The sequence below is a fragment of the Centrocercus urophasianus genome, unplaced genomic scaffold (genome assembly GCF_019232065.1).
Source record: "Centrocercus urophasianus isolate 14NV4802_14NV808 unplaced genomic scaffold, USGS_Curo_1.0 seq_12, whole genome shotgun sequence".
Taxonomy (NCBI): Eukaryota; Metazoa; Chordata; class Aves; order Galliformes; family Phasianidae; genus Centrocercus; species Centrocercus urophasianus.
This window is the reverse complement of record NW_024884364.1, coordinates 67,686,312-67,705,938: the sequence shown is the minus strand read 5'-3', so window position 1 is coordinate 67,705,938 and position 19,627 is coordinate 67,686,312. Positions and strand designations below refer to the sequence as shown.

At 45.4% G+C, this 19,627-nt stretch overlaps 1 protein-coding gene across 1 annotated transcript in view; it reads left to right on the top strand.

The window, feature by feature from the left end:
* The first annotated feature begins 10,135 nt into the window (after positions 1-10,135).
* The window catches only part of CLYBL (citramalyl-CoA lyase), a 156,391-nt gene continuing 146,899 nt past the window's right edge, over positions 10,136-19,627 (top strand). The window contains exon 1 of the mRNA XM_042810334.1: positions 10,136-10,179. Within this exon, the coding sequence (XP_042666268.1) occupies positions 10,136-10,179 (44 nt within the window). The remainder of the gene's footprint in view (positions 10,180-19,627) is intronic.

The following is a 19,627-nucleotide window of genomic DNA, read 5'->3' as shown; positions in this document are numbered from 1 at the left end:
TATGTTCAAAACAGGAAAAGGTGAGTGGGTGTTCTTTACAAATGCCATGAGCTGTAGTGTGACTTGATTTAAATTTCCAGGAAGGGTATCAGTGAATATTCTTACTATCCTTGCTTCTGAGGTTGCATTCTATGTATATCCGTGGTTCAAATCATCAATAGTTAGACAGCTGTGAGTTTTTGGTTTGAGAAATGTGGATCGTGTTACTGCAATACAAGTAGTAAGTGCTCAGTAATGTCAGTGTAGTGATATGAAAACAGATCTTAAAGAGAGATTTGCAATTGCTGCATGAGAGTAAGATTAGCAGGGATGGGATGTAGCTATTATGATCTGTATGCAGGTTTGCAAGCAGTGCTTTGCCATTTTTTTCTGTCAAGTAGACAGATAGTGGTGGATTCTTACCTTTGTGGTGTTTCATTATTTTCCGGAATCTAAACCTGCAAGCAAATTTTTCCAAGCAGATTGGCCTTATAATAATGGCATCTGGTGCATAATTGGGAATGGTTGAGTTTCAGTGCGCAGAGGTCTGGGAAGTTTATCACATCATAGCTTTAATAGCAGAGCTATTCTGAAGTTGTCTCAACCCTTGGAACTCATCTGTACCTCACATTTTGTTAGTTTTCTAGTGTAGAGTGTTGTGTACAGCAGGGCATTAAAACGCTCTGCAGTGCAGCATATCTGTGATTCAGATCTCTTAGGAGACCTGGGGATTTGGTCTCTGCTTTCAGCAATGCCTCTTCTTGTCAGAGCACATCACAACTTACGTATTTTTCTGCAGGACAAAAGATTCCTTGTGCAGAAATGATCTAATCTTCACCCAACTGCGCTGCTTCCTACAAGTTACCTCCAGCGTAACCTTTGTTCTCTGTCCTGCTCTTTCTTCTCATTCCCAATATCTAACAGATCTCCATAAAGCTGACTGCTGAAATCATTACCTCATGTATCAACTTCGGGTACACACGTGTACGTAAGTGCATGACACTTTAGATTTCAGATACTTAAAGCATAGATCTGCGGGGACTACAGGAAAGCTTGATTTATTGTTTGGTTACTGTATAACTGCCATCATGGGTTTCCTCTGCTTTTATTTGTAACATCTGGAAATCCCTGTTGGTAAGATGGGAGTAGTGTTAATCTGCTAGTTAATCAGATATGCCAAGAGATGACAAATGAAACTTGCCACGTTTGAATGGCAGCACGTTCCTGCAGCTTCCTGGACTTGCGACGCTTCCGAAAGTGCAATCTAAATTCTTCCTTCCCTCAGAGGGATTTTAGCATCACCTACTGGCCACAGCACATACAACCTTAAAGTATGGGAGCAGAGTTAAGGGTAAGATGGGACTTTTTCCAAACCACACTCTTGGAGGAGTGAAGACATGAAATATATTGACATACAGTTAATTATGTATGCTATTTTCAAGTTCATCAACGATCAAGAATAAAGAACAGTTAACACTAGTCATTCATGTAAGTTCTCTGTGAAGATGTTAAAGTGCAGTCGTGTGCCTGGAAAAGGTCCTTTAGAGTGAACTGTATTTCAGATATACAGTCTTCCTTTATGAGGATCTATTCTTCTCACCCAGATACCTTTGATGTCTTCAGATGTTTTTTTTTAAGTTCACTAAAAATGCAGCACTTCAGGCAGGGCCGTCAAGTCAAGATAGTTGATTGATTTTCTTCTCTGTTCTTGGAAAAAATATTTGTTGAGAAAACGCCCTCTATTTTTCCTATCTTTTCATGCCTAGCTTCTAATTTGTTCAGAAGTCATCACTGAAATGAAGTGCTTACAGTCACAGAACAACCTGACTTGAGGAAGAAATGCACTGATGACCTCCCAGCATGGTGGGCAGTCCAGCCTCTGCTTACCCCCGCTGTTGTTGCAGCAGCAACACGAGGAGCTCGTCACTCCTGGAGCACCATAAGGTAGAACCATAGAATCACCACGGTTGGAAAAGACCTCCAAAGCCATCCAGTCCCCTACCACCAATATAACCCCACAAGACCATGTCCTTCAGTACAGCTTGTAAACATTTCTCAAGCTCTTCCAGGGACGGTGACTCCACCACCTCCCTGGGTAGCCTGCACCAGTGCCCCACCACTCCTTTGGAGAAGAAACTTTTCCTATTATCCAATCTGAGATGTGACCAAGGAAGCTGGTAGGTTGGCGTGGAAGCCCATTCTCTCCGTGTCCCAAGGCCACACAAGACCACGCAGTTGTGACATTTCTTCTCTAGCCTTGCTTAGGAGCTACAAAATAGAGCAGATGTCAGTCCTGTTTTCTACTTTTCTACAGGGCTCTGCTCAGATCCCCTGTTTATCCCAGGAAGCAGAGTGATGACAGTAGCTCTGCACAGAAACTGTAGAGAGAAATAAAGGGGTTTCCCTTTATTCCCTTATTACTGTCACAGAGGACAATATCCAGACCCATGGGGCAAAGTCCAAACGAAGAATTGATTCCTGTACCAGGAAAATACTGGTTTGTCAAAGTAAAGTTAGTTCTGTTACACAATGACCAGTTTCAAGCAGAGATAGTGGTTTGGGCTTGGTTGGTTTGTTTGTCGTGGAAAACATTTCTTACAGCCATTTCAGAAGAAAACAAGACAGGCAGACAAGTTTAGGCAGATTAGAAATGTGTTTCTAAATCCCCCAGTGATTTTCTTGACCACTGGATTATTTTAGGGTGAAACACATCTATCTTTTAGTCTTTGAAACAGGTTTACAGACAGAGGTTTTTGAAGGCAATTTTTGCACAGAATGGGGCAGAAGTTGAATCTCAGTGTTTTGTTTAACAAAAAGCTGTTTCCTGGCCAACTTCACAACTGACACTTAGGAGGACTGCTGGTAAAATAACCTGAGTAGAATATCTGCCCTGTAATTTAATACAGGAATGCACTTCTGTGTGCGGCAACACCAGTCCCAGCGCACAATGTGCAAACAAATATCCAGCAGGATCCTCTACAGAGACACTGGCTATTGCTGTGCAGGACCTGGAAGTGGAAATTGTAGCCTTGGAATCCTTGAAAATACTGGCAATGGGAAATTCAATGAAAAATGCTACAGTTCTAAGATTGCAGGTAGATGAAAGTGAAGAAAAATACTTTCTTTCATTCCTAATTAACTTTGCACCTCACAGCCTGAGCACAGAGAAGGCAGCAACACTTCTAGGTCCTACCCGGAATATTGCAGAAATCCAGATAAGTAACAGCCAGTCACAGCACTGAAAAATGCTCATGGGACAGCAAATAATTATGCTGTTAAAAAGTTTACGAGTAATGGAAGAGCTCCATTTACAGAACTTAAGTTGTGGCAGAGAGAGCAGTGAGGTGCTGGAACAGGCTGCCCTGAGAGATTGTGGATGCCCTGTCCCTGGAGGTGTTCAAGGCCAGGTTGGATGGGGCCCCGGGCAATTTGATCTACTACTTGATGTAGCACAAACCAGAGGTCCCAGTTTGTGTGGAGATGTGTTCCACCTTTCACCTTTATGTGTGTGTAGGCAGCCCCTAAGTATCCAAACACCACGATGGTTCATCGTGCCAACTGTCATCTGTGGGCTATGCAGGAGGCAGCCGTAGAGTCCGTAACTCACAGCAGCGCTCCAGAGAAACCGCAGCGTTACAATTACAGAGGAGATGAAAGCTGTGCGACAAAAGGATTATCCAGGGTCCTGTCCGTGCTGAAAGTACCACATGGCCTCCCTCACAAAATACTGGTGCGCAGCAGCGGACGCCCCCGTGGTGAATCTCTGGGCAGGAGCCTCTTCTTAGAGATGCTGCTGCTGGGTGTTTCTCCTGAGTCTGCATCAGTATCTCCCAAGATCACACTTCTGAAGAATAAGTGCTGTCCTCATCAATGGGAATGGTTTGCTATGTGGTGGGTATCTGCTGGCCAAAATTATGTGTAATTTTTACTTTCAGTTTAACTTAGGTTTAATTGTCTCGATTTAAGCCTCTTGCACTAACACTAAGCTGCTTTTGTTTTTACTTTGGATCCAATAATTTTAATGTTTCCTCCATATGGCAGTGGGTTTTCAAAGGAAAAAAACAAGGTCTGAGACGGAGTTACTTGAATGGATTGAAATTAGGAAAGTGAAACTAAAAATAGAAATAGGACATATCGAGCTAATGTGACAAACAGAAGGAGCTTCAGAGTGATAAAAAAATGTCATAATTTAGACGAGAAAGTTTGTGTCTTTTGTTCAGTCCTTCTGTATTTATGGTGGATTCTGTTACGACTTCAGCAGTAGCCGAATTAAGGCACAACGCTTTTCACTGCAAAGAAGGCTGCAGGGTGACCTCATTGCAGCTTTTCAATGCCTAAAGGGAGCCTAGAGAGGGGAGGGGAATCAACTCTTTGAAAGGCATGATATGTGTAGGACAAGGGGAAATGGTTTTAAGTTGAGGGAGGGGAGATTTAGGTCGGACATCAGGGGGAAGTTCTTCACAGAGGGAGTGGTGAGGTGCTGGAACAGGCTGCCCAGAGAGGTTGTGGATGCTCCGTACTTGGAGGTGTTCAAGGCCAGATTGGATGGGGCCCTGGGCAGCCTGGTTTAGCATTAAACATGGAGGCTGGTAGCCCTGCATGTGGCAGGGGGGTTGAAGATTCACGATCCTTGGGGGCCCTTCCAACCCTGGCCATTCTGTGATTCTGTGATTCTGTGAAAGAAGACCTGAGTTGCAGGAGAATAGTTAGCATAGTTTTCTATCAGCTGACTTTCCTCTGCTCACATATATGATGCAGTCACTCTCCGCAGTTGGCCTCTAAGGTAGGAAGTTTTTCAGCGGTTGGATGATCCAAAAGTAGCTTAAACTGTAGTAGTGAACACGTTTCCTATCCTCTGAGAGTCCTGTGATGATTTCTGAAAAATGACTGATGATGCATGACATAAAATGTCAGTGACACCATCGAAGTCACTGGGACAACTACTATGTCTCATGTCACCTCTGTCACAAAACTGAGGGTTAAATGGAAACAGGAAGGCTATTGCCATTGCACTCCTGCAACATTCGTCTCTGTCACACTGAGATGTGGTGGCTCTGCGCACCTGCTGCTCATGATGGGCATGGCTGAACAAAGCCATCAAATGCTTCCATTTGGGAGCTGGGACTGGCACTAAATTTACATTTGCCTTGTCTGGGCTGGGGTTTTCACAAAGCTCCCAGCTCGATTCTGTTACGGTGCATGGCATTGAGCAGAGACATTCAGTGAAGGAGCTACGCAGCATTTTACGTTCTCAGCCCAAACAAACGAACACACACAAAAAAGCTGTGCCTGATGGTGGAATGAGAATTATTCATACAAATAGGAAAGGAAGATTTAGATTTTAAAACTCTAACCAAGATAGAATATGGCACTTCTGCTTGTTTATTAGACATCACTTTTTTTTATCAGGGTCTGGAGCCTACCTCATCACCTGTGGAGAGTCTGATGGTGTTCTGCTGCCAGTGGTTACAGCAGTCCTTAAGGACAGGGCTATAGCATAATTGGTCTCCCACCATTCACCTGATGGAAAGTCTCTGCTTCTTGCTGGGATGCGTGGGTACCTGGGTTATTCCATGAAAACAAAATCATTCCACTTCATGTTCCTCACATCAAAACTATTCATGAAATCTTACCACACTTGCCACAGACTTTTGTTTTCTTAATAACCAGGAAAAAAACGACCTCGTTAAAGTGATGTGAGACATCACCCTTTGGATGTTTAACAGCTTTTGGAAAACTTTCATTCTGAAACGTGCTGCTTTCTGGCATGACTGAAGGCAACAGCATCTAAGTGATGTTTCACAGACTACATTCAGATTATTAACTATATTCAGAATATGATTCTTATCTTGTCAAATTTACTGGCTGAGAAAAAATTTAGTAAAAATCTGTCAAAGCTCCTGATTTTGTTTTCTTTTCTCCCCTTTGGCACTGAAAACATGAGGTACTGCAGCGTTTTACATGAGGATTTCAGAAATGTGGAAAATTACGGAAAGTGTGAGAGTCACAGGTAGGCAGGACGTAACTTCTCTAAGAATTCTGTAAGTGTTCCTCTTGTCTGTTATTATGTCAAAGTGGAGCATAACTTCTGAAGCTATCAGCAACCTAATCCTAAATCTAATCACCTAAAACCTAATCATAGAATCCCCAAGGTTGGAAAAGACCTCTAAGGTCACACAGTCCAACCGTCCACCTTCCACCAATACTCCCCATAAGCCATGTCCCTCAGTACAACATCCCAGTGTTCTCTGAACACCTTCAGGGTTGGTGACTCCCCCACCTCCCTGGGCAGCCCATTCCAGAGCCTGATCACTCTTTTGGAGAACTATTTCCTAATGTCCAACCTGAGAAATCTCCAGCACTGGCACAACTGCAGGCAGTTTTACTTGATACGGATGTGCCTGCACCCCCCTTCAGAAATACTCAAACTAAGCTGTAATGTAATGTGGACCTGAACAACAGGATTTTCAAAAAAATTCCTAAAACTCTGCTTAGAAACTATTTTCTAAATGAGCCACTCAGTATAACTGAAACTAAATATTAACAATTTCTACCTTGGGGAAAAAAAAAATGCTTTGTTCCACTCACCACTTAGTGAATATCATACATTTTATAAACAATTTTTTCTTTTCATCTTAGCTTCAGTACTGAAATTCGACTTTGCCCAGTGGTTCATTAGGAACAAGTGTCAACCGAAGTTCAGCTCTCCATTATACAGAGGGAGCTTTAAAGACAATGATCTGTGGCAGACACAAACAAAACCACGGGTCTATGCCTTTTAAACAAAACCCATTTCCCTCCCCCTTCCCTGCAGTAAACAGCTTCTGGCTGCAGATTTGGTCCTATATAGAAGAGATTTTTAAGATCCCAGATGACCTGTCCAGCAGCCTGGTAATCCTCAAATCATCTGCTTGCCATCCTAATGTGGAGATGTCACTGAAAAGGCTTGTTGACAACCTTCTGTTACATGAAAGATAAGTCTGTAAAACTGCGACCGTTTTAGTCGGTTAAACTTCAACACATGGCTGAATGAAACTCCCCTTTCTGATAAATTCAGGAAGACTGCTGGCAGAAGAAAATAGCATGGAAAAAAAATACATCTTTTCCAGTTCACTTTGGGTTAGGGTAAGTTGATAGTGATTTGTATAACACCTTGTGAACTCTCTTAAACATATTTTAAAAGTTATTATTTCACAAGTCTGAATGTCCTTTCCATGCACATCCTCATGCAAAATGTTTTAAGCCATCTAAGCACCGTGTTTTACATCAGTATTTAGTTAGTTTGTGTATAACAGGTTTGCTTAACAAGGGCTCACGTGGCAAAAACACAACAATCAAATGCATTAGTGTCTCCCAGGCTCTGATATTATCAGCATCTATGAATCCTTCAATCAATTTTTCTGTCGAGTAATAAATACTAATCTCAGCTAAACTGTTTTGTTACATATACAGCATGCTCTCATCCCAAACAACTCCTTAATCCACTATTTTAATAATAGTCTATGGATTAAAGGATCTATACAGTACACTGACACAACGTATTGAGGAAAGGATCTATAGATGGACATTTCAGTGATCCATTTTAATGGCATACAAGCTACCATAGCATTACAGCATCAACAGCCTGCAGATTATTTGGTGGGGTTTGAAGCATGCTGCAGCAACTCAAGTTTAAGGAACCTCCTTTGAGGTGAAAACTCTACTAGACTTACTGGGAGAGGGGACTTGGGAATAAAAGCATAGGGCATATGAATACTAACAAGCATTCACATACAATCTGCTGTAAAATATACAGAATATTTTGAGTTTTGAAACCTGTCAAAATAACATCCGTAACAGCAGAGTCCGCTTTTTTGTCCCCCTCCTCATCTACACATACATCATACTTTCCTCCTTGCATGCTCCGTAGCTTTACAGTATTTCACACTGGAAAACCCACTGTGATGGACTTTTTTTATTTGTTTAAAAAAGAGCATTTGCTCCGAGTAGTTCTACTCCTGCTATTTTTCACCTTCTGAACTAAAGCATAACGTACTCACTTCTGCCACCACCCTTGCAGCAGTCATCACCATGCCCTGTCGCCTGACTCACACTGAGCAAAACCAAAGGTGCCCTGCAGCGTAGGTTCTCCTGTGCACTGGGTGCAGTGTGGACATTGCCTGTAGCTCCTGCTTCTAGCAAGCCCAGGTGATGCATATGAGGAGAGAATCATAGCATCATAGAATCATAGAGTGGTCTGGATTGAAAAGGACCACGATGATCATTCAGTTTCAACCCCCCTGCTACGTGCAAGGTCATCAACCACTAGATCAAGCTGCCCAGAGCCACATCCAGCCTGGCCTTGAATGCCTCCAGGGATGGGGCATCCACAACCTCCTTGGGCAGCCTGTTCCAGTGTGTCACCACCCTTTGTGTGAAAAACTTCCTCCTAATATCTAACCTAAACCTCCCCTGTCTCAGTTTGAAACCATTCCCCTTGTCCTACCACTATCCACCCTTGTCCCAAACAACTCGTGGCCTTGTGCACTGGTAAATGAATACTTGGCACTCAGGAAACAGACCTGCTCCCAGCCAGTGGAAACATATGCTCAGTGGATCACAACAAATAAAACATGAGGCTATATAAGGAATGAGAAAGAAAACCAATACTGAAACCGCACCACTTTTTGAAATGTATCACAAGCTCCTACCTGGAGTATTGGCAAGCACAGCTCCCCACTTCAAATTCCCTTACAAACTGTGTTTCCAGGCAGCGCATGGAACACGTAGGCTGTGAACCACTTCCAGCATGCCAATATTTGACTTTTCTGAATTGCAGTGGTTCCAGGCAGATGCTTTTCAGTAATCTTCCCCAAAAGCTGTGTAGTAAGTATAACGTTATCTGAACTGGATAGCAATATGCACTCACTGTAAAATCCTCTTAATGTACGAAGTAGGGCTTCTATAACTTGATACTTTCTAGCTAGTGTTTTCTTTGATTTACTGGGAGACCTGCTCTAGTAGTTTTTACTTCCTGCAGCTCCACCTCAGCTACTGGCCCTTCATTTTTTCCAGATGTTTCTCCCTTTTTTAGCTTTCATCTTCCCTCTGTTGTGGCATTGAGTGCCAACCATCCCACAAGGAACCTTGAGGAAGCAGAGAATTGCCTGTGAGGCCTGAGGGCTGAGCAGGGGCTGCCTGCTCCAAGGAGAAAGGCTCTCAGTCCGTTGTCTGAAGAGGAGGTTGGGGAGAAGAAAAGTAAATACTTCCTGCTCGCCAACCCATCTTTCTTCTGGCTCAGAACCCCTTCTCTGCCTCTCCTTCCCCTCGCTTAGCCACCCCCACTTATATCACCCCGTTATCACCTTAACCCACTGCCCAGGCCAAGCCTGTCTCTCCTCCAGGAGAGCAGCGAGTCCCAGCCAAGGCCCCCGAGGAGCTGTCACTGCGCTGAGCCATCAGAGCAGGCCCCAAGCAGCTCTGGCACCACAGAGGCCCCGTGACACAGCCGGCCATCACAAATGCCCTCCTGTCAGAAAGCGTCACCGAAACCTCCGCAAGATCGGTGCTGACAGATGTTTATTCCCCACTTTTGCACAAGGAGCTGAGGACGCCCTTTGTGCTCACAGCACCACGAGGAAGGCACGCCGCGCCCGCGCTGCTGCGATGCTCATTTCTCTCTTGCAAATCACAGTAAATGAGCATCAGGAGGACGGAGACGCGCAACGGCTTCGGGCGGCAGCACGGGGCTCTTCGCTACATGGCTTCCACACAGACTCCAATAAAGATCGCGTATTTTTATCAGGGCGGCTCATTAATAGCTCTACGGGCCTTTTACAATACGGCAGGGGGCAGGGCAGGCCGCTGCCGGCTACCCGGCACTGCCCCGCGCCCAGCACCCGCACCGTCACCTCGGAGCCCTGAGGGAGGCGCTGGGGGCACGCGGGCGGGCAGAGGGCGCCGCGCTGCGGGAGCGCAGCCGGCAGCCAGGAGGCGCCCCGCTACCGGCCGCTCCGAGCGCCCCGCCCCTCCTGCAAGGGCACGTGGGGGGCGGCTCCACACCCCCACGTGGCGCGCGACACACCTCCTCCTCCCTTCCCACCAATCAGCCCCACGGGGGAGGGGCGCGGCGGCGTTCCCCAGCCAATAGGCAACGGCGGGGCGGGGCGAGGCGGCGATGGCGGCGGCGGCGGCGACGGCGACGCGGGGCTGGCGGTGGCTGTGAGTGAGGCGGCGCCGCCCCGCGGCACGAGCGGATCGGGGGCGAGGGAGAGGGGTCGGGACGCGGCGCCTGAGGGGGGAGCTGTGCGGCGAGGGTGGTGCGGGCGGTGCGGGGCAGGCGTCGGGCAGGCGTCGGGCGGTGCGGAGGGCCGGAGGCGGCGCGGGCGGAGGGGTGGGGAGGTGAGTGGCCTCCGTGCTCTGACCTCGTGACGCCCCACCTGCGGCACCTGAATGGCCTGGATACTGTAGGCATTTCGTTGCTGATTGCAGCTCGGAAAGCAAATGGTATCCTGGGCTCCATCAGAAGAGGGGTGGCCAGCAGGGACAGGGAGGTGACTGTCACTCTCTACTCTGCCCTTGGGAGGCCCCATCTGGAGTACTGCGTCCTGGCCTGGGGAATCCAGTACAGGAAGGACGTGGAGCTGTTGGAGAGGGTCCAGGGAAGGGCCACAAAGGTGTTCAGGGGGCTGGAGTACCTCACCTATGAGGATAGGCTGAGGGAGCTGGGCTTGTTCAGCCTGGAGAAAAGAAGGCTGCGGGGTGACCTCATTGCAGCCTTTCAGTACCTAAAGGGAGCCTACAAACAGGAGGGGAATCAACTCTTTGAAAGGGTTGATAACAGCAGGACAAGGGGAAATGGTTTTAAGTTGAACGAAGGGGAGATTTAGGTTGGATGTCAGGGGGAAGTTCTTTACAGAGAAAGTGCTGAGGTGCTGGAACAGGCTGCCCATAGAGGTTGTGGATGCCCTGTCCCTGGAGGTGTTCAAGGCCAGGTTGGATGGGGCCCTGGGCAGCCTGGTCTAGTACTAAATGGGGAGGTTGGTGGCCCTGCATGTGGCAGTGGGGTTGGAGATTCATGATCCTTGGGGTCCCTTCCAACCCTGGCCATTCTGTGACTATCAGAAGAGCATGTGATGAGTCTGTAATAAATGTAAGTATTGCTGTGTACAGACAGTATTGACCATGGTGTTCTTGGGGAGCCCTGGGACTTGTTTGTGCTGTGCTAGGGGCCTTACAGTCCAGGTTAGACTTTCCTGCCTTCAGTAACACCATCCTGCAGGGCACCCAGAGTCATATCCCATCCTCTGTCTGACTGACTGAGCCTGCTGCTGGAGAGTTGCATGCATGTAAATGCCTTTCCTTTTCCCCCTGTACAGGATCGTATATGCTAAGAAGGACATAAAACTGTTAGCATCCAAGGAAGGGTAACAAAGATGTGGAAGGGTCTGGAGGACAAGACATATGAGGAGCGGCTGAGGTCCCCGGGTGTGCTCAGAGCAGCTGAGCTAATGGTGGCTGCAGCTCCTCACAGCTCTGCTCTGTGTGACAGCAACAGGGCCCGAGGGAACGGCATGGAGCTGTCAGGGGAGAGGCAGCTGGGGGTCAGGGAAAGGGGCTGCACCAGGGGGTGGTGGGCATGGAATGGGCTGCCCTGGGCTGTGGGAACAGCCCCGAGTGCTGGAGTTCACAGAGCATTTGGACACTGCTTTCAGACATAGGGTTTGGATTTTGGTGATCCTTTGTGGAGCCTGGAATTGGACTCGATGACCTGCCTGATTCCCAGCAGATGTCACAGCCTGTCAGCAGTGGGAACTGCCTGTCCCTCATCACCTGTGCAGCTTTGGAGCCCAAAGGGCTGCCACGCAGGTGCAGTCCACGAGCTCTTGCAGGACCTGAATTTGGGGCAGCTAAGCGGTTGCTGACCTGAGCTGGATGAAGAACCAGGAGTCCTTGCTCACATTTCATCTGGACAGCCATTTAGCTGTGTGCAATGCAGACAGAAAAGACAGGGATGACTTCAAACTTTGGCAATTGATGCACCTGTTGGTTGGATTTCATTAGCAGCTTTGTGGTCTGTAGCAGGAGCTAGCAGGCGCTCTGGGTCTGGACATCAGTGCATGTCCTATGGCTGCCACTTTTGTGTCTTTACGAAGATGTTGCTGTCCTTGCAGTGCTGCTGTGAGAATGCTGTTGGAGTATTTGTGCTGTTAGCAGGCAGATGAAACTGACAGTGCTCAGAGCATTTACAATCTGTTTTTGCTCACTTGTGATTTTCCAAGGCCTTTTGGGCTTCCCCTGCTTTGGAAAGATTTTTTTCTTGGAAAAAGTTTTTTAAAACTCCTTTCAGCTGTTTTGAAGTAATAAATTCAGCTGTTCTTTATTTTTTTTTTCTAATTGCTGGAGGCGTTAAGTGTGCTTTTACAAGCAATATTGCAGTAAAGCATTGCATATGAAAACTTTTTTCACCACAGATCTGTGTGGAGGGTTCTCTCTGCGCTTAGTGTTTTTGATGCAAAAGAACATTGCACCTGGTTGCCCTCAGCTATCTGAAGGCAAGTGTGCTTCCCCCATGAACAAGAGGGCTTTTTACATCTGTTCCTTTACATGGCAAGTTGTGGCCAGAAGCATACCCACGTGCCTGCACCACGTCAGTCGAAAGTGACATTGCTAACCTCACATCTTGGCGGAGTGCTGCAGAGTATGGAATGCACGACGTGGATGTGTACGGCTTTGGGAGTGCTGCTGGAGGAGTGCTGCTTCTGCTGCTGTGCCTCTAAATGAGAGTGATGGATTGCTGTGGTGTGGTGAGGCTCACCGAGTGTCTTCTCAGAAGGTAATAGAGGATTAATGATAATTCCTCGTCACGTCTCGCTCAGGGACTCTGCGTATGTCATCTACAATTTCTGCCCTTGGAACAGAAGATATTTTGCAGAATTGGGAGTTTCTTTTGTTGTCTCCAGTTGCTATCTTCTCTCCCAGGATCCTGCTGCTGTTTCATCTTGTATCTCACAGGACAAGTTTGAGTCTGCTTGGCAAATTAGTCTTGATGATGCTTTTCATGGATTGGACGCTGGAGGGTGCTAATGCAATGAGAGCTGAAATTGTTTCAGCAAATTAAAGGGTTCCCCTTTGTTACTTGTGAAGTAGTTCTATTCTTTGTTGCAACATTTAAATGGGAAGACGTCATCTGTGGTCCTCACTGGCAGCTGATCTTGCTCAGTGTGTGTAGTGCTCTAATCAAGCATGTCAATAAAGCATTAAGTCTGTGAGGGATTTTTTTCCTGCACCTTTGTAAAATAATAATAATAATAATAATAATCATTCATTTTGTACTCAACGCATTTTTAAGTGTGTCTTTCAAGATTATGGGCTTGGGGTGAGTTTTACTGACTTTCTAGTGAGTGATAAGAACGCTCTATGAGGCAGAACTGTTGAGAAACATCTACAAAACCTGTTTTTCTAGAAAGTGACTTTGGTTCACTGAAACTAGCGTGGTCACACTGCTGGCTAGGTGAGCACCTGATTGTGGCTCGTGTGCTGAGGAGGAGAGGGGTGGCTTGAACACCACTGATGGAGTCCCTCATGCTGTGACCCTCTGCCTGGGGGTGAACCTAATTGAGCTCTCTAACATCAAGCTTTGGGGTGGCTATATGTATCATATATACACTGCACCTGCTTAAAGGTGTTCCTGCTGGCCTAACATTATGCTGAGCCTATCTCTGCTCTCCTCTGCAGTTAGCAGAAAGATGCCAGCTCCCTGGCGTGTGCTCTGGCAATTCCATACCCAGTATTAGGGACTGTGAAACTACTGCCTGAGCCAGTTATTGTCCTGGCAGCAGCAGAGGTACGATGCTGTCTAATTAATGCTAATGAGAAGCAGGGTGCAAAGCCAAGTGTATACAGCTGATCACCCTTGGCACCCCAACAAGTCTGCTTAAAGCTGTCTCAGTCCTCAGCGATCCTTCATGGCCCTCCACCTGCCTTTGTGGAACCATTAGCAAAATGGGAGCTGCCAGTTATAAAGTGTTCGAGCAAAACAGTCTTGTTGCAAATACACTTTCACTAGAGGTCTTTCTCACGAGGTATGAGTGAATTACTGCTGTGTCTTGTTCCCCTTTCCAATGCATTGCTCTGTCTACTCCAGGAAAGCATTACTTTGTGTTTGTTCTTTCGCAGGCGTTGCAGTGTGCTTACATACAGACTGGTGCAGTTTTTCCTTTCTTCTAGAAATACGCAGCAGTTTTTCTCTTGAACAGAAGATGTGGACAGGCATGGAGAAAAGAGCTGTGTGTAGGGGAACTGGGTTAGGTCCTGCTCTGGCACTGTTTGAGATACACTTGCTCACCCAGCAACACAGCCAGCGTGGCTGGTTACGCCGCTTGGCATGATGTCAAGAACCGATACGCTAGCAGTGATGCCAAAAGGATTTGCAGTTGTGCATTTCATGTGGGCTGCGGCCTAATTTATCCTGAGAGACCCGTGACTGGCACAGAGGGTTCACGGGCCTTATGCCATAGGTACTCAACGGCGTTGCGTTTAAGTGCTGCCAACTGCTGGCTGCTGAACTCAAGGCGCAAAGCCACCCCTTGATGGGAGGGGAGCGGGCCGTGCCTGGGCTGCCCGGCACTTCGCTGAGTGCAGCCTGTCTGTGCTGCTCACGAAAGCCGTGCAAGCGAGCTCTGCGCGGCTCTGCTGCCTTATGCCACAACGAGCTGCTGGGCTGGAGGCCTCTGCGATCAGGGGTTGCTCAGGCCGGGGGAAATGCCCGTGCTACTGGATGTTCCTGAGGCCGCCTGCCTTGCCTTCTTCCCTCTGCTGCCGTGGGCAGGGCGACCACGCCTGCTTTCTTCTCTGCCATTTTAATTAAAAATGGTTGGCATCGGGGCTCTGCAGCAATGAAAGGGAAATGATGAAACTTTGAAGAATTTGGGGCATAAAGTCGATCTCTAAATTTTAATGTACTCATTGCGTTCAAACAGTTAATAGATGCGTTTTATTATTGGGCTTTCAGGTGACCTAATTTCCCTTAGTACTGTACATTTAGCTTTATACATCTGCACCTAATTTGTAAAAAAGGACTTAATGAGAAACTTCAAACAGTTTAAATGTCAATTACAAAGCAAGAGAGGTTTTAAGGTTCCAGTAATCTGTCCATATTGGTCATCGAAACATGATCCCAGGTGGATGTTAATTCAAGACAGATGGCATTCCAAAGGCACAATTACAAAGAGCTTATATATTTTCAACACTAACAAGCTGTCACGCTATGTTGTAGCTACACTTCCAATACTGTATAACTACAATTACTGCTTTATCTGGTGTGGACTTGGTAATAAAGGGGTTTGATTCCCCACTCTTGAGTTGTCAGTGGGATTTCTGAGGTGAACTGGAGAGTGGGGTAAGGTAGAGTGAATATCTTTCATTTGGTCATGCTGCTGGGTTATTTTGTTTGATTGGCTGGTGGTTTGGTTGTTTTGGTTTGGTTTTTTGTTTTTTTTTTTTTTGCTTTTAAGTTGGTGAAATGCTATTCAAAGGAAGGAGGGGAAATATTGCATACATGCACAACAAGACTAGCTCATCACAGAAGGATTTCTATTTCCTGGCAACAATAATTAGCATTAGTCTTATCAGCTGCTAGGAAATAGCTATGACGACCTGTTGAAACCCACAACATCCTGGATGTTTTCACTTAAAAAGTCATCTGAAAGCTTTTGGGGCAATGCATGTGTTACTTGGAAAACTGAAGTCAAAGGGATTGATTGTGACTTTACTTGCAATGGTGTCAAGAGGGAGCAGTTCCACCACAGCTGGGCAGAAGCAGTACACCCAGAGCAAAATCAGGTTTGAATTATTTGTAGGATTCTAAAAGGGTGATTAGGGCCATAGGCAGAGAAAGAGGGGCTGAATGATACAGGCTAAACGCAGGACTTCCCTTAGACCTAAGCGTCAGCCTGTGGTAGACAGCAGGATCTGGTGTGAAATGTTTGATCTATGTGTCATATTTTTAGGTGGACAGGGATCTGTATAACTGATCATAGCTATGTGAAACACAGTAGTGTGTAATTTCCACTAATTTGTTTGTTTGTTTCTTGAAACCAGGTCATGAAAAATCCAGACTTGCACTGCTCTGCCTGGATAGTGTTTTAATAGGCTTTAAAAATTCTACACTTTTAGGAGCAAGATTAATAATTCTCTCCAGGAAGGTTTTTAAGCTCCTGTGGGTGCGTGTATTCTTTAAAGAGGTTCTGAGAGTGAAGAGCTTACACGTCTGCTAACTTATCTACCTTTCACTGGAAAGCAGAGCAGGAAGCAGGAAGGCTGTGATGCTTCATCCTCAGAGTGCTGGAGTTAAGTGGTGAGGTTTTGCTTTTTAATTTTTGCTTTCAGTTAAAGAATGCTGCAGATGTGTTTTCTGAAAGTACCTTGCTTCCTTTTTGGAGGAGATGCCAGTGTTGTTTGAAATACGCAGCTCGTCAATAAGCGAACTGGACTCCTGAGCTACGCTTGAAACAAAATGCCAATTTTACCTACAGTTTTACTAGGTTTTCTGGTTTATACAGTGGCATTTCAATGGCCTCTAGTAATTGTTTTTAGCAGGAAAAAAAAAAAAATCAAACAAAAATGAAAAACACAACCCAAAGCTCATTAGCACAGAATTTGGCATGCCTTGAATCGTTAAATCTTTATATAAATGCAGAAGTAATTTGTAGCAAACAAAGTCCTTTATTTTTTTTCGGGAAAGGCTTTCTTTTGAATTTTCAATTCTGGCTGCTGAGGTCCAGGTTGTTTTCCAAACGTCAAGTGTGAATTTGAGAACAGAGGAGGAACCAATTCATGTTTTAATTAAATGTTATGTGCGATTCTTGAGTGTCAAATATACTAATGGTGATAAATGAGCAAAATTATTTGGAAAACAAAAGGTAATAAGAGAATGCTTAGATGAGTTTTTACATCCGTGTATTTAACTCAAATTCAACACCAGCAGTGTTGCTCTCAAGTGTTTTCCCCTCAGATTCTGCAGTGCTTATCAGGGTAACACACCGTAGGCCTTTCATTTGTATCAGGCTGAGGTTCAGAGTTAACTGATTTTTAAAGCCAGAGCAGGGAGCTTTCTTGCACCTGGAAAATGAGGAGAGCAAAAGCAAGGGACATGTCCGCATCTTTTCCCTAATGGTTCTTCACCTGTGAGTTTGAACTGCAGCTGTAATAAAAGTTTTGTGGACCTCATTTTATGTGAGATCATTAAGCGACAGGAGAATTCAGGCCTAGCTGCCCTTCATAATTCAGGACACCTAAAGGTGCCATTTATAAGCTCAAAGCGCCTGCGGGAAGGCAAAACAGGCTTGTAAAACTTAGGCTCCAAACTCCGAAAGGTAACTTGTTTGTACTGCTGGCTGCAGAACGTCAACAATGCAAAGGTGGTTGGTACTGGTTTTAAAAATGGAAAAACACCTGCCTCTAAGAGGAACTAATAGCCTGCATTTTCATAATTCTGGTGGTGGTGTGGCTTTTGCCTCCAAAGAAAAACCCAAAATATCATGGAGAATGAGCCAGGAAAGACACTGGCAGCTCAGGAAACAAGTCCAGTCTTGGTTCTCCTGTTTTCACTGGTATGCTTCCACTGTTTGTGATCAAAATGGAGCAGTTAATGCCTGGAGATGTTGGTTGTTGTGGCAGGACTTTGGTTGGTTCATTTTGTCGTTTGCTCAGTCAGGCTCTATCATACATTCCCAAATGTATGATAGAAATTTAGCCATCCATATCTACAATCTTAAATAACTTCTAGTTATCCGGTTAAACTGTTCAATCTTGTTAAAGTCCCTTAACTACAATTAGTTGGGTGTCAGTTTGCACAATCAGAACTTAAATTCCAATGAAGACAAGAGCTGACTGCACGTCATGTCTGCCTGCAGCACCTCTGTTCTGCTAATCACCATGAATTCAGCATCTACATGCTTATGCACCCGGTTTTCAGCAGCAGCGGGCTATGGAACCGTACCTAAAGTGGCACCTCTCAGAAGACATTTTATGTAGGATCCAGAGAACTGGCAGCGATTTGGAGACCTATGTTTATTATGCCATTCTTACACTGCTTTTGTTGCCACGATTGACGTGCTTGGGGCCCTAAAGCATGGAGTTTAGTATGACCCCAGGGCCTTTCCAAGTTTGACTGCAGGACTCAAACCTTTATATCCACTATTAAAAGGCAGTTATATGCCTGTTTATGTTAGAGCCAGGTGCTTTGTTGCCTGTGGACATGCTGTTATTTGACAAAACTTGTGGTTTTTCTCTTTGTCATCAAAATATGAGAAGTGTTCATACTGTACTTACATTTATCCCTCCCTCTTTGCGAATGGACTGGCTGCCTTCAATGGACTGCTTTGATTCCTGCAGGAGGATTCGAGTCAGGGTTTTCCAGCTCTCCGTAAGGATGTGTCTAACAGCACTACCACAACACCATTACTTCTGTATTTTCTTCATGAAAAATACACACTTGCTAGGTGGCATTTCAGTAACATCTTTTCAATGACATTATTTGCACAGCATTTTTCATTTAAGCTCTCTAATCCATAGTACATTTCTAGAGTTTTGTGTGTTCATTTATTTAGGCTTTGTGGGCTTATTGCAATAAGCATCAGCTTTTTTGTTGTTGGATCTGTAGTAACACTGAAGCACTCCAAAGCACTTTGGGTTGTGTCAGTGCAAAACACTGACTTTGGTACACTGGAAGCATAAAATCTGTTTTCTTACTAACTGTTTCTTTGGGAAGTTGATAGATGTGAAAAATGTTTAACAGGTTTTTTTCTTTCCTGTGAAACTAAGCTACCGAGGAAATCTTCTACTGCTACATGCTGCAATATGTCAGAAACACCGGTATGTTATAGTTGCATCATTATCTAAAGGAAAAATTGAGTGTGGGTTTGAAGTCGACAAGTGATGAAAGTAGCTCTGAGGTTGTCAATTAGAAAGCCAAGGCCTGGAATTGATAAGTTAATGGCCGGTTCCCTTGTCACCCCCTCACTTTTCTGCCTGCTCCCTCCTCACCCCGCAGCAGCTTTATTGCTCAGAACATAAAGGAAAGGCTCGTGTTGCTTTGTGTCCCAAGATTTATCTCACTAATATCATTCACTTACATTCGTGGCGGGTTGCAGTGTTCTTAGTGTAGACAGGTAGCTAAGCACGGAGAAATGAAATGCAGCAGAAAAAAATTATTCTCAAAGTGGTGCCTTTTTTTTTTTCTTTTGTACATGGAGTACACGCAGCAAGTTTGGAAGCATTACATAATTCAACTTGTCTGTGACATTCAGTGGCAGCCAGTTGGAATCCATGTGCTCCCCTTAATGGTGGAGGGCAACGTGCATTTTTTTTTTTCCGAAGGGAGATACTGGTTACCAAAGTTTGTGATATAATGCCATATAATGCAATAGTGTTTGCATTTTCCTTGGGCAGGAAGGAGCAAACATATTGGCAATTTCTCCTTTCTAGAGGAACGTGGCTTTAGACAAATAGGTAAATTCTGGAGCATAACAAACAAGATTTTAATCATTCTAGGTGTGCCGTATTGTGGGAATCCTCCCAAACTCATGTAAGCAACTTTAAAGGAGTATTAGGAGTAAAACATATTTCAAACAGGCATTGCACAAAACAGGGTACGATTCGTTTTCAG